The 24,639-nt window shown below is 51.7% G+C and overlaps 1 protein-coding gene and 1 long non-coding RNA gene across 11 annotated transcripts in view; one reads left to right on the top strand and one right to left on the bottom strand.

Moving 5' to 3' along the window:
• LOC309866132 overlaps positions 1–11,391 on the top strand; it is a 37,781-nt gene extending 26,390 nt beyond the window's left edge. For 3 of the 4 annotated variants that reach the window (XR_014312426.1, XR_014312427.1, XR_014312429.1), the window contains 2 exons: positions 6,395–9,071; positions 11,152–11,391. This is a non-coding gene — a long non-coding RNA (uncharacterized lncRNA). The remainder of the gene's footprint in view (positions 1–6,394; positions 9,072–11,151) is intronic. The other variant, XR_014312428.1, reaches the window with a different exon arrangement.
• RGS6 (regulator of G protein signaling 6) overlaps positions 1–24,639 on the bottom strand; it is a 544,877-nt gene that overhangs the window by 12,086 nt on the left and 508,152 nt on the right. For 2 of the 7 annotated variants that reach the window (XM_082733461.1, XM_082733460.1), the window contains exons 16-18: positions 16,981–17,070; positions 13,217–13,270; positions 609–675 (exon numbers count right to left, since the gene is read on the bottom strand). In XM_082733461.1, coding sequence (XP_082589587.1) covers positions 609–675; positions 13,217–13,270; positions 16,981–17,070 — 211 coding nt within the window. Of the gene's footprint in view, positions 1–608; positions 676–11,508; positions 13,271–16,980; positions 17,071–24,639 lie in introns of those variants that run through there. The other 5 variants (XM_082733462.1, XM_082733463.1, XM_082733464.1 and 2 more) reach the window with 4 other exon arrangements.

Raw genomic sequence — 24,639 nt, 5'->3', positions numbered from 1 at the left:
GACCCTTTTTATCTGTTGTTGTAAAACTTTTTGCACCCGTGGAACAGAGGATAGGTGCTCGCCCAGCTTCCTTCTCCCCTGATGGTCTAGTATGTAGAAATGTGAGATTTGCAAGTTTCCTGCAGGACTTGGCCCTGGGCCACAGAGGAAGGGTTATGGGACCACAGAGGAAGGGTTATGGGAACCGTAAGCCTAAGGATGCTGCTGTTGGATTTAAAAGCATCGTGGAAGGTAGTGAGCATTTCTCTCCCATTTTGCTAGGGGCCCAGGAGAAGCGATCAGTACCTAAAGACATTATTTGCACATTGCCTCTGGGACAAGGGGCTTAACATCTTAGCATCATTTTGGAACCCCTGGCTCCTTGCCTCTTATGAAGAAAAAACTATGGATGCAAAAAAAAAAAAAAAAAAAAAAAAAAAAGGCAGAAAATATGGGGACACCAAAAACTAGGTGCTGCTGACTGTTCGTGGAACGAGGGTATGGGAACGGGAGTGATGGGCAGAGACAAGGCCACGGACAAACAGATCATCTCTTCCGGATTTTGGAGCACCTTCTGTGCAGAAGGATCCCCAAAAAGGTTAGAGAGTGCGGACGCCGGGATCACTCACCCACTGCTGGAAGGAAGCCACCTCGGGGGTGAAATGCAGCGGCCATTCTGACTCTGCGCCAGCAGCACTAGGCAATTGTGTTTTTAGGAAGGGAAGTGAAGAATAACTTATCCAGCTGAAACCATGAATACCTGCGGCTTTCGGGGTGGCCCCTGCCCAGACATGCGCACGGCTGCAGCGGGCATGCAACGCATGCGCAGAGGCACATGCAAGGCGGCAGCGTATGTTACTCACGTCCCATACACTGAATGCAGAGGCCCGGGCCAGGCAGGCCGCGCAGGCACCTGTGCGGACAGCGGGGGGCAGGCTCGTGTGCGTGTTTGCGGCACAGGCGCTCACAGAAGCATCTCGTGCAAGCTGCATAAGCAACCATGTGATTGGCTGCAGAGCTTTCTATCAGGCTCCTAAAATGCCAATCTTTGACAAACACTGCAAACTTCGAGCAGTTACTTAAAGATACATATGTAAAACCCGGATTCTCCCCCGAAAGAAGCCATTCGTGTCCGTGGAAATGGCCTCGCTTCGGTGTCTGTCGATACTACAAGCAGGAGAAGCATATACCCCGGGGATCTGGTTTAGGAGGGATTTCAAAGCATCCCCTGCCACTTGCTTCTGACTCCTCCGACAACCCCACTTTGTAGTGTGTGGCTGAAAAAAATCCAAGCCTTTGTTTATCTGGCAGACGGAGCGGCCAGACTCGGTGAGGTTGGGCCGCTCAGGGCGGCTGCAGACGGGCAGACAGCAGAGAGGTGAGGGTTTCTGGGAACGAGGCTTCTGTTGAGTGGAATGCTACATCTGGAGGGCTGCATTTCACGCTCTTATGGGAGGAACCACTCCTGATCTGTGTCTGGAAGCAGGAGGTGTCTCAGGGGTTGTACGCTTCGGTGGGGGGGGGGGGGTGGTAAATGCCAGGTCCTGACAATGGATACAACAATTTCTAGGTTGTACCCCGAACCACACAGCTCCCATGGCCTCCTGGGAAGTGCTGAGGGGGCCCCCAAGAAACTGACTACAGGGCAGAAGCTGGTTTGCCAGTCACCTCGGTCCCTCTGTTCTCAGGGAAAGCAGAGAAACTGGCTCTGGACTTTAAAAACAAGCCAATAATAAGAGCTACCAAATATCAAGTCATTCTATGAGCTGGTCACTGTGGCAACTGGATGCATCCAGCATACACTGTCATATATGAGATACATACGTAGCCGATATGAGATACATACGTAGCCGCCCTTGACTATAAAAGAAATAGAACGATACCTACTCAGAGAATACTCTGGGAAATTAAGTAAAGTAGTAGGAGCTAAGCAGGGGGTGGGGACAAACAAAAATGTAACAATGAAAATAGTAATGGGAAGAGCTCCACTTGAGCACATATGCTGCCAACACTCTGCTAAGCACCAGTGTATTTTTCCCCCACTTAATTATTTACTCTTATCTCCCCTCTACAGATGAGGAAACCGAGCCTTAGAGAAGCTGCCAAGCAGTAGAGCTGACATAGAACCAAAGTCCTTGCTGGCCAAGCTCAGCATGGTGCAGATACCCACAGTAGAGCCCTGTGAGCCCCCGAGAAATGGCAGGGACTACTCTTACGCCCTCATTCAGTGCCAGCATCCACTGTGTGCAGTAGGCTGGGGCTGTGTTACACCCGCCGGCCAAGTGAGCGGCTTCCCTGGGGTCTTATGCCAATCTCAGGCGGACAGACAGGAGTCAGCCAGGACTGTCCATCTCTAACCCAGCCTGCCTTTCTGCATTCCGAGCGGCACCGAAGGGACATTGTTCTCGGGGCAAGGTGAACAGGTGGTCGCAGTTGGAAATGTTGCTGCCAAGTTTTAACAGCATTTGGCTCTGGATGGCTGGCACTGCTCAGGCACAGCCCAGATGTGACTATCTGCTATAGCCAGGGTCAGGAGTGGTCTGGACAGCTCTGGGCAGTAGCCATGAGGAGCCTCTCAGAGCAGGCAGGGACAAGGGACACCTTGCTGTGCTTCCTCATACGGTCCTGGGGAAGGTGGAGAGGAAGAGGACCCTGACACGAAACCTGAGCAAAGCTGCCAAAGGGCAGGCTGGGAGTTCCAGTGGCCACCGACCCACCTGCACTTCTTCCTGGTGATCCTTCCCATAACGTCCTACAAATCTAGAAACAATTTGGGAAAAGCTACCTTTGAGAGCTACCAAATGACGGGCTCTGGAGCTGTGTCATTATCAAGGAAACCACCATCAAGTATAGGATCCCTGCGTGGCTATCACTCACAAATGCCAATGGTTGACTCCTCTACATATTTAGAAAAATGGATGCCCCAGAACCTTCCAGTATCATCCAGGAGAGAAAACCCATCAGGACTTCCTCTCTACTTTTGCTGCAGATGACAAGTTTGGGTTGGGTTTTGTACTGATTGCTCTAGCTCTATGTTCCAACTTAATCTGTTATGATCTAAAGGCCAGGCCTTCTACCCTTGTTTGACGGTCCCATTGGGCATGAGGGTTCAGTTGCATCCTGCTCTTGGTGCAAATGAGAAAGGCCAGGGGCGTGGCATGGAATGTTCTCCAACCCCATGAAAAAGCATGGGTACCTTCCGGATCCCCCTACCTTTCCCTCTCCACCTCTTCTATTTGGGTCCCAATGGTGTCTGACAGAGTTTTAAAGGACTGTCTGAGGGAACATAGTACCAATCAACCCTAAGTGGGTTTTCTTTAGCTTTAAAAGATGTCTTATTAAAACTTTGCTGACTTTACGGGGATCGCCATGTTTAATGAGAGACCTCAAAGAATCTGAAAGCGAGAGATGAAGAGAGGAAAAAAGCCATAAGCTGTAATCACCATAATTATACAATCCCATGATGAGTTGAAAGCAGCCCCGATAAAGCCTGGGAGAAGAGGGAGTGTCATCTGCAATCGTGCTGGTCTTTAGGACAGCTGGAAAGAATGTGACATGAGAGCCCTTCCTTCCCCGGAGTTGGGCTGAAGAGAAGTCCTCCAGGCAGAGCCCAGGAGGAGGGGCCCCAGAAGGGGAGTTTCTCCCTGGTCTGAGGCCTTGGGGAGCGCATTCTGCTCACGGCCACGTGGAGAGGGGGCTGGAACCAGCTCGCCCACCTGAAATCTACTATTAGCATTGGGTGAAAGGTACCTGGCTTTCTCATCTTTGCTGTTTTCAGAAAAGCACCCTTTCTGGGTGGGAAGGAGGACAGGCCAAGCTCTCTCCAACTCAGAGCCAGGCTCCCTCATGCGCAAGCCCACCCCGGCTGTGCTCGGCCTGACTGTACCATTGTCGCTTAGCTGCCCTGGGCCAGCAGGTGCCTGTGTCCTCTGCTCGCTGACCTCCTTTTAGGCATTTAGGGAGAGAGCCCTCTTGCCAGAGCTCAGCTGCAGCAGCCTTGATTGACTTAAAAAAACAAAACAAAACAAAACAAAAACACCCAACAAAACAAAAGGCAAGGATGACGTGTGAAAGGCAGTAATTCCACTCCTTGACAGTTTCCCTTGCTTGGCCTGGGCCATCATCTGGCTTTTTCTCCCTCAAGGCCTCCAGAGGCGAATCTGACTCTTGGATCCTTCTCCTCCAATCTCAGCAAACTCCCTCCATATGATCCACTTTCCTTTTCTAAGGCTTATTTAGAAACTATAGAATAATAGTAGTAGGATCCTTTTAACAAATACTCAAGGCACCAGAGGATTCCAGCTAAAATAGAGGCTCAAGGGGCACCTGGGTGGCTCGGTCAGCTGAGAAGCCGACTCTTGATTTCTGCTTAGGTCTTGATCTCGGGGTTGTGAGCTCTAGCCCAGCACCGGGCTTTGACACTCTGGGCATGGAGGCTGCATAAGATTCTCTCCTTCCAGGCACCTGGGTGGCTCAGTGGGTTAAACCGCTGCCTTCGGCTCAGGTCATGATCTTGGGGTCCCGGGATTGAGTCCCGCATCGGGCTCTCTGCTTGGCAGGGAGCCTGCTTCTTCCTCCTCTCTCTCTCTGCCTGCCTCTCTGCCTACTTGTGATTTCTCTCTGTCAAATAAATAAATAAAATCTTTAAAAAAAAAAAAAAAACCTCACAACCCTCTTCATAGGGAGCTAGCTCACTACTTAAAAAAAAAAAAAATTCTCTCCTTCCCTCTCCTTCTGCTCCTCCCCCACATTTCTTGAAGAAGCCCGCTTTACGATACCTTTGGCTTCTCCATTTTTCCAGGGAGCTTGGTGATCCTCCTGGTGACATACCCCTCTGCTGGGAAGTTGCTACTCTTCTTCTCCAGCAGGGTGGCCCTCCCTGTATCTTCTACTCATTTCTCCTAGCTTTGCCTGAAACTGCCCAGAAAGGCCCACTTACCGTGGAAGACAGACACAAATAGATCTCCTGTTGGGCAGCTAGTCTCCTGAGGGGCTAGGCATCTCTATCCCACCTGACATGGCTTCCCCGGCTACTCTCTTCCCAATTTTCCCTGGATTGTCCAAGTTCCTTGGGGGAGGGGAGCTTAGAACCAAGATTCAACACAGTCCAGAACAACACAAAAGCAGTGCGACACTTTTCTCTTTTGGTCATGCCACTTTGGTTATTATAACTTAAAGCAGCAGCAGCTGCTTCTTCTTCTTCTTCTTTTAAGGCAATTGCGTCTTGCTTTTGCTTCTATGAAACTCGTAGGCAACTATAACCCCAGAATTTCTTTTACTTGAATTACAGCAAAGGCTATGAATGCTATAGTTATGAGGCTGACTTTTTTTAAACATAAATTTTATCTTATGAAATTTTATGTGGTTGTTTTGGACCCACCATCCCACCTGAAGGAGATACTCTTCCAATAGAATTCCACTGTCTACCGAATGAACAACACCTTGCAGGTGCAGATCTGTGAACAGGACCGATATGTTTTCTCTTCATCTGAGTCCTCCAAAGTGATGTTGATAGGGTAGGGCTACGTGACCTACCACCAGAAACTGCCTTTCTGGTTGACACAGATCTATGAATTCACCCTCTTACTTGCTTTACTCAATTCTGGGCAAACACAGAGAGTAGAGGTGGGGGCGGGGAGGGACAGGAATGGCTATTGGTTTCAACCTTAGGGCAGCTCCCGAATAAATATTCTCGACAGCAGGGGGCTGTAGTGATGACTACTATCCTTCCACCATCCTCCACGCTGACAAGGGGGTTGTGGAAAGTTCCTGCCAAATAGAATCCCAATAAGAACCCTTCCTGTTGGGACTGAGGTGCTCAGGTCGAAAGGATTCAGCAGTGATAAGGGAGAGTGGAAGGATCCCTCATTTCAGGGCCCTGCCACTGCTGGGGAGGGTCTCCGCTCCCAGCCCTGCCTCACCTTCCTATCTGCTGGTGAGCCACCGAAGGGTCCTTCTCTCATGGGCCTTCAGGTAACATCAAACTGACAACCCCTCCTTTCAGGGGTTGAGCCTTTCTCAACCCCCTCCCCCGCAGCAGTGTCCAGTGAGAATTTGGCTCCATGGCCACATTTCACAGATTGTTCCTATGGAAGATTTTATATCCTGCTCTCCTTCCAGAATGCTGAGATTCCCAAACTGGACTCGAACCGAAGACATTCACTTGCTGCTGTACAAAAGGGGAGACCCCTGAGTCATTTTTCACTGGGAGCTCATTTGGGGGGAACTCCAAGGTGGTTTTACTTCTTAGCCTTTAAGGTCCTTAGACCTTGAACTCTCTGACTTTTAACTTTCCCGTCTGGACACAGGCAGACTTGGGTCTCTTCTCCTTGACTCTGCCATTGGCAGCTTTGTCCCCTTCTTAGGTTCCTGCTATTCCAAAGCCTGACTAACCCCTCGGGGTTTCTCTCTCCAGCCCCTTTGTCCTCGGCGCAGGATAGAACTGGATTCCCTCCTTTGCAGAAGTGGGTATCCTGCCCTACTGAGCCATCTGTATTTCCTGCTCTGCCTCCCACTGAGGGCCCCACGGTCACCTTCACCCTCTACCTTCTCACTGGACAGATGGGAGCCCGCGGCTGTTCCAATGTGGCTGCCTGGGGACAGGTGCCAAGCGTCTGACTATGTAAGTGACAAGGAACAGGATGAAATCCCACAACCCCACCAGCCGCTATTAAAGTGAGAGCTCCTTCTAGAAGGACGTCTTTCCTGAGTTGGGGGGGTGAGGAAGGCTCTGATGTGGCAAAGGGCTGCAGGTCACTTCCCAAAATAGACTCCTGCCTGGCACATACAGACACAGTTTGCCCCCAGCCTGCCTTGCGGGAGACTGGCAGGGTCTGCGATTTGGATCTGAATCAGTGGCTGTAAACACACAGCTGTGCCTTTCTGCCTCAGAGGAGTTCCATTTGCACTTGACTGCTCCTCACACTGGGGTCTAGGGAAGGCGAAAGAGGGCCTGGGTGGTGGGGAGGGAGGGCTGGCGAGAGGAAGCGGGGGCGGCTTTGCAGAGCCTGGCTCCGTGTGCCCCACATGCCCCCTGTGTGGGGACACCGAGTCACCGCTAGGTTTTCTCTCCGGTGGGTGGGGGTGGGGGGACTCGGTGCGGGAGAGGGGGTTTGGCTGCTTTGGGTTGACAGGTTGAATCCTCAGCTGCAACAGCTGGGGGTTCCTCCTTCTGAAAGGAGCAGCAGGACGTAGGGCTGAGCTTCTCCAAACTGACAACATCTGACCCTTTGTGATACACAAAAATCACACTCTTGCCCAAAGTTTCGGAAGACCCATGCCCGTCCCCTGCCATCAGGAATCCCCGGACCATGTTTGCTTTTCTGCCTCCCAGTAGCCCCGCTGATTTGGTTGTCCGACACGATATAGCGTGTGCATAAAAAATAGACTTTTACATTTGCCTTTTCCAGCTACAACCCTCTACTATTAAGTAAGCTTTGGGGAGCTTTACTTGGAGCCAAGATGGAGAGAGAAGGAGAGAGGAGGCTTCGCTGACCACCAGCTATGACCAGGATAGCACACACTTGGGTAACCTCCTTTTGCCCATCTCTGAGAGAGGACAGTGGCCAGCTGGCCCAGAGTTCTCCAGGGACCCAGAAAGTGTGGGAGCAGGTGAGCCACAGAGTGATGCTGAGGTCCCCAGATGCTCACCTTGTGTTCCTTCCCAAGCCCTACAAGGCACGGGGTGGGTGGGGTGCCGTGGCACCCACTCTGGAGCCTGCCCTTCTGCCCAGTGGACCTCACCCCTTACCCCCCTACACACCCAGCTGGGGGTCCCTCTGGAAGGGCGGGGACTGCAGAACTGGCAGGCATGTTGCTGACTGCGTTTCTGGGGACCTCTCCTCCCTGCCCTTCAAGGGTCACGGGGTGTGTGAGCCTGGGGATCTGAGCAGGCCTATGGCTTAGGGAGCCCGTGGCCCTCTTAGTTCTGTTGCTGCTTTATCCTTACAGCCTTGCCCAGGGCTTTTAAATACAGATCCAACTCAGTGCTATCCATGGTTTCAGTCCTGCCATCCAAGGCTGGCAGCTGCCTTCCTGATGGGAAGGCAGCTAGCTCTTTGTTCATTCTGAGAGATGATTCACACATTTCAGGAATCTTAGCCTAGAAAGAAGCCCAGACCTATGGGCACTCCCAGCTGGAAAAGTCTGTAGAGATTATTTAGTCCAAGCCATTGTATTTAGGAAGAAACCAGGGCTCAGAGAGGGCTAGCGGTTTGCCTGAGGTTGCCCACCTAGCAAGCTGCGGCTAGAAGCAGGAGCCATTCTGCGTGGTCCCAGAAGTCCTCACTGCTTGAGAGAGGCAGGAGTCTACGCTTCCCCTCCCGGATACTACCACGGAAGTCCTCCTCCATCCCTAGGCCACCACAGTTTCACTACTGCTGGGCCTCCGGGCTCTGACGCTCTGACGTGGGAGAGCCTAGAATGACAGTCCGACCCAGTGGCTCCAGAGGGGACCAAAAATTGTCTGCAATCAAGACCAACCCTATATAAAGATTTTTAGCCAAGAGTTCTTTGCTGGAGGCCCAAAAGGATTTTTTTTTTTTTTTTTTTTTTTGGCTGAGGTCAAAGCCCTTTGGGGGCTCTGCTGAGTCTAGGTATTTGAGAACTCATTCCATCCGAGTGGGTGGCTGTCTGCCAGGATGCTGCGGGGGAGGGGAAACAGCCTCCTGGGGGAAGGAGCTGTTCCTGCTGGGCTGGTGGGCCGCCCTGCCTGTCTGCCCGCTGCCCCCCACCTGCCTGCAGCCTCAGACTTCTTCCTGTTCAGCGTCTGGGCCTGGAGCTGGGGTTTCTTCCTGCAGAGCTGCCTGGAAAAAAGGGGAGGTGAGCTGCTGACTTTTCCTCTCTCATTAGCTTCCCTTTTGGCCGGGGGAGGGGAGGAGGGTAGAGAGAGGAGCGAGGGCGGGCGGGTGACAGCTGGCTCCCAGAGCTTCCTGGTCTCTGCCTGGCTTTCCCTCCGCATTCCTTGGCTGGCAGGATGGAAACGCCTGTGGTGGAGAAGCTCCTGGGAACAGGCCAGGCCCCCTCAGCTTCCGGGCCTGTGGTTTCAGTTCCAAGGAGCACCTGGACGAAGCTCCATTGCCGAGTTCTCTCAGGTGGGTGAACCTGGTCCTCAACTCAGCTCCCCTCTGGGGGCCTCTTGTGCTTGCTCAGGCACCTCAGTCCCATTTCCCATCTTTGGAGCCTGAGGCTCTGGCTGATGAAGCTCTCAAGGGGGCCGCTGGGGCTTTAGCCAAACCCCTAGGCCCAGGTGTCAAGGGAGGCTGCTGCCCACTGCCACCTGCCTCAAGAGCATCACCCCCAAGGCTGCTTCCACAGAACGGTTCGCAAGGAGAAGAGGACGTTCCCTGCTTCTCCTCCCTAGGGAGCTTCAGCCACTGCTCGGAAAGGGACAGCCAAATGGCCGCTGCTGAGCCTTGGCAGCAGGAGCTTTGCTTCCTGTCTCCTCCTCCTATGCCTCCTGGGTCCTCTGTGTCAGAGTCAGCCCATGGCGAGTGGGTGGTGGCTCGCAGGAGACCCTGAGGGAAGGAGCATGCATAAGAGAAGGCAAGGTGGCCACAAGCCTTTCTGCTCTGGCCACCCTCACACCTGCCTCGTCGCCAGGAGGGTGGCAGAGAACGAACAGCAGACTGCTGGGCGCTGATGAGCAGGGAGCAGTCTGGCGTTTGAGAAGTCCCCTGCTCCACCAGGTGGTCACAACAGGACCCCCACCAAGCAGTCGGAGGAGGGGGACAGGGAGGCAAAGATGAGCCACAGTGGTGGCCCTCACACTCCCCGCGGTGGCTCTCCCGTTTCACAGCCATGGTGGGAGGAAGCCTCCCAGTGCACAGGACTCAGGGGGGATAGGCTGGGTTCTTATAATCCGAAACCACGTGGGGGTCCATCCTCCCCCTTGTGAGGCTGCTGTAGATTAGAGTTCTTGGACTGGGCCTCCTTGGAGCAGACCCCCACCATGTGCAGTGGTGTGGGTCATTCACTGCCCAAGGGCAGCTGAAGGTCAAGTAGGGGCTGAAATCCAGCCTGCACCATGCTTGGTCAACTGGCCCTCTCTGGGACTTGGGCCCATCGGGGGTGTCCTGTCTCCTGTTCTGAATGAAGGTTGCACCTTCATTCAAGGTGCATGGTTGAACCATGCCATAGACTTTCAGTTACCTTTGGTCTTAGACATAAGCCTTCCTACCAAATTAGCAGGGCTTTGTGCATCCCCTGGGGCTTGAGCGCCCCGCAACTGCAGTTGTTTGGCATAGCATATCCCCCTAAAAAATGCATTGTATACTCAAGTTCTGGGTGACTCAGAATGAAGTTTCCACTGGAAGGAGAATTTCACAGAGCTGCCTCTACTGGGCATTGCAAGGCTTGTTCTGCACCCAAACTACCATGGCCCCAGTAGCTTCCATGAAGCACATGGAATGACTCCTTAGCATCTCCTAGGAAAGAGGCCATCGCTGGTCTTTAACAGATAAGCCCTCCATGTCATGAGACCTCTTAAGACTTGGAAACAACAATTTGCTACCTCCAAAGTTTTCTCTTTTACCAAGAAAAGAAAGGACACTGGCATAGGAGGACAGCTGAGGGAGCTCTCCGACCACCTGGAGCCAGGCCTCTTGCCATCATTTAGTCCTAGCTGGCAGCTGGCCACATCGACGGTGCACAAACTTTGTAGCTTCACTCCTTCGTTTTTTCATTGTTAGTCCATGACATGGGTGGTCTTCGTATCCACCTTTCCCAGTGACATGGGAATGCTATTCAACTAGTCTCCATTGAGTTTTATAGTTTGCAGGAGAGAGCAGATGACTTAGTCATACAGATCTCCCTTTAGAGAGATCTAGCACGTTATGGACAGTATATCCGGAAAATGGCTACCAGATTGCAAAGCATATTGGTTGGTGGGTTAATTCCATTTGGTTAGAACACTGGGATGTTTTGGACCAAGTTCTGGGGTCCCAGCCTCAAATCCTCTGAGAGTTGCCACTGTCCTACAGTCACAGACCATTTCCTCAGACACAGCCACATCTTGTGGGGATGTGGTATTGACCCAGGGCACAGGAAGTGTGGCGGCATCAATGCAAATCCATTTCCACCACTGGAACTGTAAACTTGGAATGCACCGCCCATCAGGGTCATCACAAAAAGAACAGCAGGGAATTTATAACCTTTTTTTTTTTTTTTTTGCAGTTTGGACCTTTTATCATATAGATGCCAAAATTCTCAGAAGCTTGGAAGATTTTTCTCCTCCAGCTAGCCCTGAAAACATCTCTGTAATTTGTCCCACATGCACACTTGAGACGCCTGGAAGGTGTCTGCTATTTTCTCGTTCCAAATGCTTTGTTAACGGACTTCACAAAACCACTGACCCAACACTACTTCTGGGAGGAAGGGACATGATTAAAAGCTCTTCACAGAGCTTCACCGAGATCCTTCTTGCCTTTCCTGATACCCACTTCTTGTGAAAAGCAGCCTGGAGATGTTTGAACCTCTTGTCTGGGGACCAGCCTTTCTCTCTCACACCCTCAGCCTACATGGTCAAGCTGAAGGGTTTCCACGGGGCTCTGGGAGCTCTCCTCTCTTGAAGTTTGCACCCACTGGTCCAGCTGGGCCTCACAGGACAGTCTAGGTTTGTCGACAGTATCCTTAAACTTCCTCTACACACAGCGTGCACCTCAAAAGCAAGAGGGAAGCCTGGGTTCCCACCACTCTGCATAGGGCCGCAGGGGTGGGGAAACTCCATAGGCCTTGCCTCTGACAGCCTCTTGCAGCTTCTATGTGTGGGAAGCCACACAGCCATGGCAAACCAGCCACGAAGACACACCAGGGACCGCAGGCCTTCTATTCGGCAAATTCTGATTTCTCATGAGGAAAGGCCACAGAGAGAGAGAGAGAGAGGACCAAAGAAGCCAAGGGGTAAACACTCATATCTTAAATCGTCTCCTACCACAGCTATTGTGATGTTTACATCTATAACAAATTCAAAATCATGTTTAAATTCCGTAAAAATGCATCTAGCTATGTTAAAAAGATGAACGAGATATACGGATCACACAAGGGTCAGGTTTATAAGGACTCTCCCCTTCAACAGAGGGGGAAGAAAAGGGCAAGTCAGCATCAGTGGGTTGCTGTCTTTTGGGAAGGGAAATGGGACATGGGCGTCCCGTTCTCTGGCTGCCATTTTGCTTCCCCCTAGTCTGACATTAACAGTGCTGGTTGGGCTCCATGGACTCAGCAGCTTGTTTTTGATGAGTGAGGGGCTCGGTGAGCCCAAATCTTTCCTAAACACTGAGGCCTATGCTCGAATCTTGGAGAGAATGTCACAAAGAGGAGAGATGGGTCTGTGATGTTCTACAGGCCCCAGGACAGAAGAACCTGCACCGTGTGCCATGGGGAAGGTCCACGAATTCAGAGGTCTCGCCTCTTAACCATGGGGTCTCCTATCTGCCACCGTGTTGCTCTCCAGCCCCCTCGAAGCTGGATGTGCATGAGAAACAGGCCACTTCCCTACAAGAAGAGTCAACCCGGAGCCCACCTTCACTCCCTTGGTCACAGTCAAGGCCCCAGGGAACTTGATCAGGTCTTGACCCTGGGAGCACAGGGGAGAGCACAGGGACTTCCTCCGCTTCATGCCTGCTGCCCCTCCTCTCCCTGTCCCGCTACGTGGATGAGGCTGACAGGGACTGTAAGGGACGTCCGAACTCATGCAGAGGCCACTAACACACACGGCAGCTAGACGGCATCGCCAGGACCCATGCAGCACGGCACCTTCTGCCCCCGCAAAAGCCGCTACATGGCAGCATCAGCTCGCGACCTGCACCTGTGTGATGGCTAGAGCTCACGGATGGAAATTTGGATTTTTTTTTTTTTTTTTAGATGAGCTATGGTTCTGAGCCAATCTATTTCATGGTACAGTTCGATGGCCTTCTCCCTGGGCTGCCGCAGAAGATGCATTCGCCGTGCAGCCCCAAGGGCAGCAGGATCCTTCCAATTCAAAGCCCTGAATAGAAGATCAAACGCGTGGCCCGAGGCTGGGCGGCGGTGTGCACCTTCTGCAGAGGGAGGTGCTCAGGGTCTGCACCCCCACCCCTAGAAGAGCAGCGGCAGACGCTCGCAAAAGAAAAAGGGTGTATCGAGTCGGGGAAGCCTTGGACTCCCTCCCGCCCCAAAGGAAACGACAACCAACAACAAAAAAATTGAAGAAACAAAGAAAAACCAGAAGAAACGTTGAGGGAAGAAAACCAGCTGAACTTACCACACTGCGAGTGAACTTTTCTAAGGAAGTTCTACGACCTTGCTCACTTTCTGGCTTTAGGGGGGGAAAAAAAAAAGGTAGGGAGAAAAATACAGAAAAAAAAAACTCTTCAGCTTACATGTGGTTTCCAAACAGCAGCAGCGGCAGCTAATGAACAAAAACAACAGCAAAACAGGGGGGGGAAACGGGAGAAGAGAAGCAGCCAGCGCCGTAGGTGAGAGGCAGCGGGAGAGACAGCAAACAGAAGCCTGCCGGAGATGGTGCTGCCTCATTAGGAAAGGGGGTGTTTGCTTCTAAGGGCACCGCCCGTGGCGCTGTGGGGCTCGGAGTCCAAGCCTCTGTGCCTTTGCACGAGACTCCGCCTGCTCCCTGCGTCCCACGGGCTGTGCTCCCGGGCTGGCGCCCCCCATTTGTCCCCATTTGTAGGCAGATGCCTGGGGGCCTCACATGGGGACCCAGAACAGACTACCCCTGAAGGCTGGGGATCCTGATGGGACGTCAGGACGTGGCTGTAGGCAAGGTGAGGTCACCAACGCCTCTGGAAGTCGGGCTTAGGACTCTGGGATTTTTTTTTCCCCACCCAGACGCAGCCAGAAATTTCACTCACTTCAGGGACTTCCTACTGGTCCCCTGTTGAATTTCATTCTGTGTCTTTAGAGCAAGGAGGGTCTGCCCACGCCTACTCTGTTGACAAAATGTTTTGGGCCTCAGAAAAAGTGTTTTGAACAGAAAGTGCCCTCTTGGTATGTAGACAGGTGACCCCTTCTGAGGTTTACGCGGGGCAGGTGACAGGAGGCTCAGGGACCTCTGTGGAGAACTCTTAGCTAAGGAGCCCCTGCCAGGGGCACGAAGAGGCAAAGCCCTTGACACCTCCTCCCAGGCCTAGTCACTCACTACCACACAGTACCACAGGAAGAGAGGAGGGTGTGGCACGCTCCTGGCCCTCTCCCTAAGTTTCCTGCTTTCCAAGAGGTTTGGGAGAGAATGACATGAATTATATTCCAAATACTGGCTAGTTGATCCTAGAGCCGTCCTAGAGCCCTGTTCTAGGCTCTTGAGCCCAAGACTGGGAAATCTGGAGAGTATAGTCACTCGCATGGAAACACACACACACTCTCTCTCTCAGCAAAAATGGAAAGTGGAGAGCTGAAGGAGCAGCCAGGTGCCCGTGGGTCTGCAGGGTGCCGGAAGCAGGGGGTGGGGTGCGTGTGGGGGGCAAGGGCAGCCACCTGACTGTGCGGTCAAGGTCAGAGGGCTTCTTTGGTGGTGGTCATGCCCCTATCCCCTCTGCTGGCTGCCAGGAGACAGGACGTCGCAGAAGGAAAACAACACAACACACACATACACACACGACACACCATGGCAGAGCCAGGCTGGTCCTTTTTCTCCCACAAGAAGCCAAAGGTTACCGTACCAAGTCTTGGCTCTGGGGACGGCAGAACTCAGCTTCCATCCTGTGCGCGGCATAGGCGGCACACACTCGGCTGGGGTCAGGCTGGTCCTGGGCCCTGCAGCTAGCACGATGTGCCTGTCATTCTTGTCCTCTGGCTACTGTGTTGCTGCTCACAGATGGGCACCATTGTCTGACTCATTCGGGTTCCTGCCTTGCGTATCCTGGAGGAGCCCTAGAAACCCAGCTCACCTGCTCCTTGAGAACCTGCTTTGCTAGAGCAGCTAACCTTATCTTTGACAATATTGGGAAACAGGATGACCTAGGGAGGAAGGCTTGGGAGGCTGTGGCTCCAGACTCCATCACAAGATGGAAAGGCAATAAAGTGAGGTCGGATGAGATTCCCTCTTGCAGCTGGAGCGTGGGACCTCTCACGTACCTTTACGACCTGGACATTGATATCACACGGCAAGCCCATCTCTGACATCAGGGTACTTCTAGGCCTACCTGAAAATGCCGAGTTACAACTCCAATCCATACCTGGAAACTCTCAGGGAGAAATGGAAGAAAAAGTAGGTTTTGTCACTGTTTTTGGAAACGATTAACCCCTGGATACTGCAAGGGCATTGGCATCTGCAAGAGCTTTTCTGCCAGAGAACATCCCTTCATTTGGGGGCTGGGACGATAACTCTAATCAGTTTCATATGTAACATTTCACAGGCAAGCTGTGGCGGGTCCCTTCCTCACGTGAGGGATCTCCTCTGAGAAGTTCTCCTCTTACGGGAGGACCTGTGGGCACAGGTGTATCGGTTCCACCTCCTGAGCTGGAGTGTGTTACCCCTTTGTGTTCAGACCTCTAAGAGGACTGCATGGACTCTGGCTTCTCCTGGGTAGGTGGCTGGGCCCAGATGAGCCAGACGGCTAGAAACTCAGAATTTCTCCAAACTGGGATCAGTTCAGGGTCTTGAGACAGGAGAAACTGGAACATTCATTTTGGCCTTCCCCCATGAGATCTGGGCTGGAGATACCAGAAGTGTCCGTAGCTTTTCTTGAGAAAATGGGCATCTGGTGTTCCCCTCTACCTCCACCCTCCTGCAAGGCCAACAGCTTCCCGTTTTCCATTGAAGAGTGACACTTGTTGGAAGGGGTGCAGGCAACCAATAAAGCTGGGTTCCTGACAGCTTGGGCATTCCAGAATTCCCTTTCCCTTCCTCAGACTATCAGGAATGTTTTCAGGGCTCCCTAATGTCAGAAGAACGGGAAACAAAGACTGTTCTAGACCCTGGAGTTCAATGGTACCAACCAGATACGCAGACAGGATCCCGGCACACGAGGGAGACAGACAGTACACAGAGAGGAGGACTGTGTGGCCGGGAGAGGCAGCCTGCCAGAGGGCGCATGGGTGGACAGCCGTAAGCTCAGGGACTGGGGTTGGCTACGAGGGGAGCCGAGGGGATACCATGGTCCTGAGTGGCGTGGCACGGAAGCTGTGGATTTGGGTGCAAGGAGAGCCACACGTAACCACACGTGGGCCTCGGAGCAGAGCTGCAAAGCGCAGAGGGTTTGCAGGCATACCGGAGTCCCCAACCATCTCTCCTGCCTCCCCTTTTCCAGACCCCAGGCCCCTCCCGGCTCTGCCTGCCTTCCTCCCAGAAACCCAGCCGAGTTCTTCCTGTTTCAGCTGCCCCTTGTCCCCTACATGCTGTGGGTCCCTGGGCCCCCCCTCCCAGTCCAGATGCCAAGGGCTACAGGGAACCATGACTTGATTCCAAGGAGAGGAGAATTACGAAGCTAGCGAGCAGTTATTTCGTGGCTGAAAGAAAAGGCAAGCACTGTGGGGCATCGGCGAAGGGACAATTCCAGGAGTTACTTCTGGGGCCAGAGTGGTGTCTGGGGGGAGGACTTGAAATCTGTAAGGTTTCCTACTCAGTGAGGGCGTCGCCCCGATCCTTGCCTCGTCCTCATCACTGAGCAGGTCAGATTTTACCTAAAGTCTGTGGTAAGGGGGTCGGACGTTGCAGTGGAGGGGCTCTTTCCGGTTTCCTAAGGGATTTGCGGATGTCACCGCCAGTCCTGAAATCTTATGTTGAGCCACCGTGGCCTTGATATTTAGTCACCTGCTGTGGGCAGAATGCCCAAGGCCAAGGTAATGGGGCCATGGAGACAGGATGCTATACCCTGGACCTGGGGGGTGGGCTGAGGTGGTGACTGTTCTACTTGTCTTCCCTTAGAGGGGGAGCGGATAGAGAGGGGAAAGAGGAAAAGAGAAAATAAATAAAACCCAAGGGATGATACTCTCTTTTGACGCCAGCAGCAAGCAGCAGGCAAGGGTTAACAGTGCTAAGAAAGGCAGGCCTGCCCTTCCCAAAGATACCTTCTTCTTGGCCAGCAGCAAGTCCTGGTAAGCGTTCGACCGGAGGAAGCGGGCATAGCTGTCACTCTTCATCAGCTTGTAGATGTGTTCCTGGGAAGGAAGGAGGAGGGAAAACACAAGAGAGAGCTGTCAACCACTGCTAAGGAAAGGGGACCATTTGGGTTCCTGTTTGAAGAAAGAGACCAACCGGGGTACGCTGTGCGCATCTAGAAACACTTGCGGTATGTTTGTTTTGTTCTTTTCCCACCCAGAAACACCAAACAACACAAATCTTCTCCCTTAGAATGATATCTCCTTGAGGATCAGGTCCCAAAGGCTTTGTAATTGGGCCTTGGTGCCACGTGGAGATGCAATATTGCTTAATGATTAAAACCACAAGCACAGCCATGAGCAGGAACCAACTAGTGGTACACCCAGCCACTTGGATGAATCTCCAGGGATTTATGGAGGGAAAGAGCCAATCCCCAGAAGGTTACACACTGTATGATTCCATTTGTGTAACATTCTCAAAATGACAAATTACAGACACGGACAACAGATGAGTGGTAGCCAAGGGGTAAGGATGCGAGGGGGTAGGGAAGGGTGTGGTTATAAAAGACAGTATGAAGGATTCTCGGGGTGACGGAGTTGTACAGAACCACACACACACACACACACACACACACACACACACACACACACACACACCAGTACAGGTAAAATTGGGAAACTGGATACACTTGGTGGACATAGCAATGTCAACATCATGGTTGTGATATCATTCTACGGTTTACAGATTTACGATTTCCCATTATGGGAAACTGGTCACTGGTACATTTCTGTATTAGGTCTTGCAGCTGCATGTGAACTGAGAAGTATCTCAAATTAAAAAAAAAAAAAGAAAAAAAAAAAACCAGGGTGCCTGGGTGGCTCAGTGGGTTAAGCCTCTGCCTTCAGCTCAGGTCATGATCTCAGGGTCCTGGAATCGAGTTCTGTATCGGGCTCTCTGCTCAGCAGGGAGCCTGCTTCCTCCTCTTTCTCTCTCTCTGCCTGCCTCTCTGCCTACTTGTGATGTCTCTCTGTCAAATAAGTAGATAAAATCTTAAAACCCCAAAAAACCCAATTCCATAGGCAACAGTGCAACTAGGTCAGTTGTGCCTGTTAGAGCCACTCTCCGGTCCTGGAAGGGTGCCCTTGGAAACCATCTACGGGGCATGTGAGCAAATATGCCAGGCCTAAGGCTTACATCCAGGAGGGGCAGATGCTGTGGCGTGGTGCCCTCTCCTCGCTCGGGCTTCTAGAGGCATTTGCATTCTGGCCTTGTTGCTGAATTTCACCCTTGACTTCCAGCTAATTCCTATAGTCTGTGGGCCCTTCCTCACAGATCTGTCCTCACCAAGGGCAGGGTAAGCTGGGAGTCTTAAAAGAGGGCATTTGTTGATTGGAAAAAGATTATTTATCAGTTGTGATGGAATAGATGTGGCTCAGCTGTCCAGGAAAACCTGGCTGTCCCAAGAGAGGACCTGTTAAGAGGAGTGGTGGGCTTTCCCTAGGGAGGATGGGCTTGCTGGCAGAGGCTGGCCTGGTAGAGGAAGCATCTTCTCTTACATACACGCACTGTTCATCCCATGAATGTGGACGAGGGCTTCGGGGCTCGGGGCAGTGAAGAGCCCGTCCGTGAGGAGATGGTGCTCAGCTGAGAGGAGGGATTGGTCATGAAGGACCTTCTCCCTTGGGACTTGCCTTCCAGGGGAGGGTAGAGGAAGGGAAGTCTCCCCTCAGCAGGGGGGGCACATTTTAGAGATGCTTGGCCAGGAGCCAAGCAAAATTCATGGAGGCAAGCAAAAATTCAACGGTGGCTTGGATCTGAACCGACTTTGATAATCCAGATGTGGTGCATTTCATAAACTCAGTGAGAACACGCTTCCCCTAGTGTTTTCCTGCAATTTTCAGACAGAAATCCAGCCCACTTTAGTGTAAGTTCCGTAAAGGTAGAAACAATATGTCTTTATCTCTTACATGTACAACGTGAAGCACAGGATTCAGTGTTAGTGACATTGTTTCCAGGTTCACGGCTGGGCTGGCCTGAGTAACATTCTGTGAGTTTATAGGCGCCATACTTGTGATTTCTGCTCCCCTCAGCTCCTGCCTTCTGCTTGGAAGGGGAGTGGGGCTCACACGCAGCTTGAGGGAATCCCATGTGTGAACATCTTGGGTCATCTCTAATGGCCTCAGAGCCTAGGCTGAGGCGCTCTATGTGTGGTCTCTTTAAATTGTTCTACCATTTAAATCATAGGTCATGTTAATGACTCACTGTCTCTTTCTTCCTGTCTCCGGCATTGCTTGTGTCTGGCTGACAGAGCCAGGTGGCTCCTGATTTCATCTGGAGAGACCTTCCATTCATACCTGGACCCTCTCCAAACCTTCTCCAAGGTAACAGGCTCCTGCTTCTCATCCCGGCTTCTCGGAGGAATCCAAATCCCAGGTCTAGCTCAAACCCCCCACCCCGCGCCGTACTGCCCCAAGAGAAGTAAGGAGATCCCTCCTAGTCCAGCACTTCCGGCCGTGGCAACAAACTTCGCCCCCGATCTAGCTAATTCCTCCAGCCTCAGTGTAGGACGGAAAAGCCTGGTCCATTAGAAGGATGAACTTGTCAGTTAAAAAAGAACAGGATAAAGCACATGTCTAAACATTTCGTCACAGAAACAGTCAGCAAATATTTAATGAGCATCTACTACGGACGAGCACCCTGTCAAGCACCGAGGTGACAAAGTCCCTGCTGTCATAAAGCTTAGAGACTATGAAGCACGATCGAAACACAAAGTCATAGACTACAACTCCCAGAGCAGTTTCAGGTCCCAGCCACTCGTGAATTTTACGTGGCCCCTTGTGGTGGGCTCACTCCCGTCAGCAACTTCTGTAGACCTTGGGGCATATTGGAGCTAAGGGCTCCAAGGTAGCCATGTAAGCACAGGGTGTTGAGAATGGGTGTGTATGGGATGACCCACTCTGTCAGAGTAGGGTACGGCCTCTCCCCCTCCGGGCCTGTACACAGTGCAGTGTACACAGTGCAGTGGTCCATGGCTGCCCCCTACTCTCCTCTGCTCCCCCAAGCCAAGAAATGGGGCCTTTGATAGACCCAGTTACAGAACTCTGTTCTTTCCTCCTTGCCAGCTTTGTCTAAGAGCACAAAGACAGTAAACAGGAGGTGGGTGAACGGAGCGCCGAGGTTTTTCTGGGAATGAGAATTAAGATGGGACTCAGGGTCTTTGGCCAATTCCCAAATGCAATGAGTTGATCACTGGCAGGGACAGCAAGTGTACAAAGCTCTTGGCAGTGACCTCTACTGATTTATGGGAGGTTCTGGTTTGTTTCCCCTGCTCTGAAGACAACCAGTCTTAAGGGAAATGTACATCCAGAATCTGCAAAGAGCCACTGGCAAAACCAGGAAGCCTCACTGACAGAGTTCCTCCGGGGCAAGAGAAAAAGTAGTTTGGTCTTCTCTTTTCTCCTTCTTCATTTCTTTCCTCCCTTCCTCCCTCTCTTTCTCTCTTCCTCCTCCTCCTTATTCCTTCGCCCCCTCAAGAAGAGATAGCTGAGTTGACTATGAACAAGTAGAACGAGCAGGGTCCCTCTCTGTCTTCCTGACCCATGGGGGAGTGAGGGCGGTCCTCCAGAGCCTGAGCAACGGGCTCTCTAGGGCCCTAAATCCTCCCGAACATCTTCGCCGCAGTGGTCAGCGTGGGGAGGGCATCACACCCCTGTGGGAGCTGACAGCCATAGCACAGGGATGTCACCCGGACGAGACACTCCACCTGCCTGTCCCTCTTTGGGCCCGGGCCTTGGATGGGAGGTTCTGCTCGCCTGGGATGCTAAGGTGAAAGCAACGACGGGAACCCGGAGGACGCGCGATCCATGCGGGCGCTGGAAGGAGCAGGAAGTGCAAGCTGTCTCACAACCACACCTGCTTCAAATCAATGCTTTGCCATGATGGTCCTCATTTGGGAATCTCCTGTATTTTTAGGCAAAACACAGGGATCCTCACAAGCCCTGGGGAGGGTCATCAGACAAATACCTGGAGCCTGGGGCCCCAAGCAGGCTGGAGCAGCTGACTTGCTTAAGAGCACCCTCCTGGTCTCCTCTTTGCGGTGGGTCCCGAAGACAGCGACCATCTCATTTCCCAGCGTTCGCACATCCTCCTGGAGTGGGACACCACTCAGCTGGAGCATTGCGCAGCTGCCGAGAGCCCTTCTTGTGAGTTTTGAGTGCACTGTTTTTCTTTTCGCAGAGACATGGGCCTCATCGCTACTCTCCACCAGACTTTGGGGACTGCTGGGTCCATCGTAAAAGGTGAGGCTGTAGGGTAGAAGGGGGTGTTGCTGAGCAGAGAGGTGGAAGCGAGCCGGGGCTGGGCGCCAAAGGCTTGGATTCAGGTCCTGACTCTTGCCCCTCTCCGGCCCTGCCTATCACACAATTCAATGAGGACACTGAAGTGGGGGCACGATAGAAACTATATACATGTAATGTAGTAATAACAATCAGCCTTCATGCTGTGGCCGTCCTTGCTAGGGAGGGCGTGGGGGTGAGCCCAAAGATGGCAGGATCCCTGGGGGGGGAGGTAGGTCGAAGCAGAGCCATAATTTAGTTGCTGTTGTGTGCTCTGAATCAGTGCTTCAAGTTAAACAACCCCATTTTATAGATGAGGATTCTGAAACTCTGAAAGGTTAAGGGATTGGTCCACATACAGAGCTAGATTTGAACCCAGAACTGTGTGACCCTCCTCCCAAAGCTTGTACTCTTCCCTAGCATGTTGGTTTTCACCGACCTTGAACTGGAGTTTTGGGGGGAGTCAGTGTTGAGTGACTGGGACAAGAGGTTCTCAGTGTGTCCTTGGCAGAAACATTAGGGGTTTCTGCTTGAGTCCTGAACCGAGTCATCCTGGTGGTAGATGAGCTGCCTTTTGGGAACCATTTACTACCTCTGCCATCGGTGATGGGGATGCCTGGGTCACTCAGGGCAACAGGTGCAGGCTTCTTACCTCACAGACTGTGTACAACTTGCCTCCCATGCCAGAAGAGAGGTCCTGACCTGGCAAAACTCTGGGGTCTGACTGGACCCTTGGGAAGCCGTAAGCAGCTGGTCTGTATCAAAGCAAGTCACCCAGGAGATCCCTTTCAAGAGACTCTCAAATATCGTAAACCAGAGGTCTTTAGACCCTAGGCACGGTTAGCTGAGGGTTAGGGGAAATTAGCACTTGTTTCAACCTGGGTCCTGCAGGAGGACGCAAGATGGGACTGCACAGTGTTGAGAACATGATGTGAGGCCTAAATCAGCACCTGCTGAGTAGACGTAGGCGAGGCAACAGAAGCGATGTCATGGCAGTGTGGACACCCACTTGTTGTCCTCGTGGAGCAGCTTTGGATGACCTCCTAGGATCATGCGGATCTTAAATGAGAAGCCCCCATTTGGATTTCTTCGTCCTTCCAAGCAGAGCTCGGGGACCCTTGTTTCTGTGTCATGCAGCATTCCAATCATAAGAGAGCGTAAGAATATGTCCTCAGATGCCTTTACCCTGCAAAGCCTCTGTATCAACACGTTCAATGTAACTGACCAAAGGGTGCAGTCCCTTGAGGCTCTTCAATCCCTATTCTGTGCACAAGAGTAGCTTTCAAGACAGCTCTGTGTATTACCTTTTACCTACCCAAATGCCATGGGCATTAACTCGGACTGGTGTTTTCCTTTTCCTCTTCAAGGTCATGGGGTTTCGTGCAGGCAAGATATTCTCTGAAGCATCAACAAAGAAATTTTGGAATTTAGCTCTCTGGCGCCTTCTCTCTAGGAACTACTAGTCTGCGTGGTAATAAACAGAACCAGATCACAAACAACAGGTCTGTTCTTTTGGAGAACGCATCCCTCCCTCTGCTGTTCATCTCCCTAAAATAAAACCACCCACAGAATAAAATGAGTAACTCCTGGAGCTAGCAATGCTATGGCATTCTTTATTACACTATGTTGGGCATGGGAAGTCTACCAGGAAACGCCCTCCAATAGAGGATTAATATCAGGAAACTTGGGGGCAGTCTTGTGATAAAGACACACAATGCCAGCATGGCCACCACCAGAGCAAAGGTGACCAGCCTTCAGCAGGCTGTGAAGGCTTCTACTTCTGAGTAATCTGGGACAAACATAGATGTGTACTCCATATAAAAGCTTTGCCTTTTAAACAAAGCACATGTTTGACGCCTTGCGTTCCTGAATCAAGTTGCTTTTAAACATCTTAGTTGAGATAATAATAGAAATCCTTGACTAGAGGCTTCTTGTGTATTTAAAGGAGGTGGAGACTTGCTGATATCTTTCTCATCTCTTTCATCACCCATCCCCACTTTGTTGAACTTTGATCATGCCATGCATGGACCATGGCCAAGTAGAGTTTCAGGAACTTAAATGGAGGTCTACTCCTATATATCTGTATATTCCCAGAGTCTAGAACACCTGGCTGTTAGTGGGTATTCCAAGTTTTGCTGAATTGGTATGTTGTAGAAATTTAATCTAACTGGCATTTATTGATCACCTACTATATGTGTTCCCCAAGGTTGCTTGGCAAGATTTTTCAAAGTGGAAAGCCAAGGGACAGATTGTCCTATTTTCTAATGACAGGTGCAGCTGGGAGTGTTAGTGATTTCGGACTGAGTTGTCAAAGAAATTTTTCAAAAAATTTGAACCACAGGCAGAGCATTACTTTAGTGTTGTGGGGACTTATGGAAGGTAAAGAAGACCAAATTCTCATCAAAGAACTTTTAAGTCCAGAGGTGCTAAAAGGCCCAAAGGAGTCTCAATGGGGCATTTTAGCAGCTCAGGTAGGAAAGGAGCCAGGTGTTGGGGGGGCATGGGGGGTTGGGACTCAGACTGCTGGGAAGCCAACATAAGATCCTACAGGAACTGGAGCCAAAGGCTGGGTTGGTCTGCCTAGTTCAAGTGTCAGTCCATTTGATGGACATATTTCCAATCCAATCCAATCCCAATGAAGTGTTTTCTCAGGCCTGCTTTGTTTTGTTTGTGAAGAAGGGTATGCTCTTAGACAAGCTCTGCCTGATGGCCAGGAGTCACGGAGGCCTCCCACTTCCTTTGCAATTTCCCGCACTATAGAATGTCACAGCTCACAGGTCAAGGTCTCCCAACTGGAATGGGAGAACGAGCGTCCATGAAATGGATGGATGGGGAGGTGGCTGAATGACTGAATGGGCCCAGCGATACAATCCTGGCAACACCCGGGACTTTTCAAATTGAAGCCAGGCAGCCACTGTGCATCCAGCTGACTTCCATCTCCCTCCCGCAGACTGCAGAGGCTCTGGGAAGAGGGGACAGTCCTAAGAGGAAGCCTTAGGTTCTCAATAATTCCTGTGGTTTCATTCTCTGCTCCAAAAACCACCAGCAAAGCTTTAGATTACATGCTCTGAGATGCAGATCTCTCTTGCTCCAGCTCACCCTGCCCACCACCCTCTGATACCCTCTCTTAGCTCAAAGCCTTCCATGCCTTGTTACCATCTTCACAGTGAGAAAGTTTGAATTCCTCAGGATGACATGTGAGGCTCCCAGCATTTGGCTCCTACATACTTTTCCTGCATTTTTCTCCTAAGAAAACTCCTTAGAGGAGCAGACAATTGGGAGAATTATTTTTTG

Source organism: Mustela nivalis (assembly GCF_964662115.1).
Source record: "Mustela nivalis genome assembly, chromosome: 6".
Classification (NCBI taxonomy): Eukaryota; Metazoa; Chordata; class Mammalia; order Carnivora; family Mustelidae; genus Mustela; species Mustela nivalis.
This window is presented reverse-complemented; position numbering and strand designations above follow the sequence as displayed.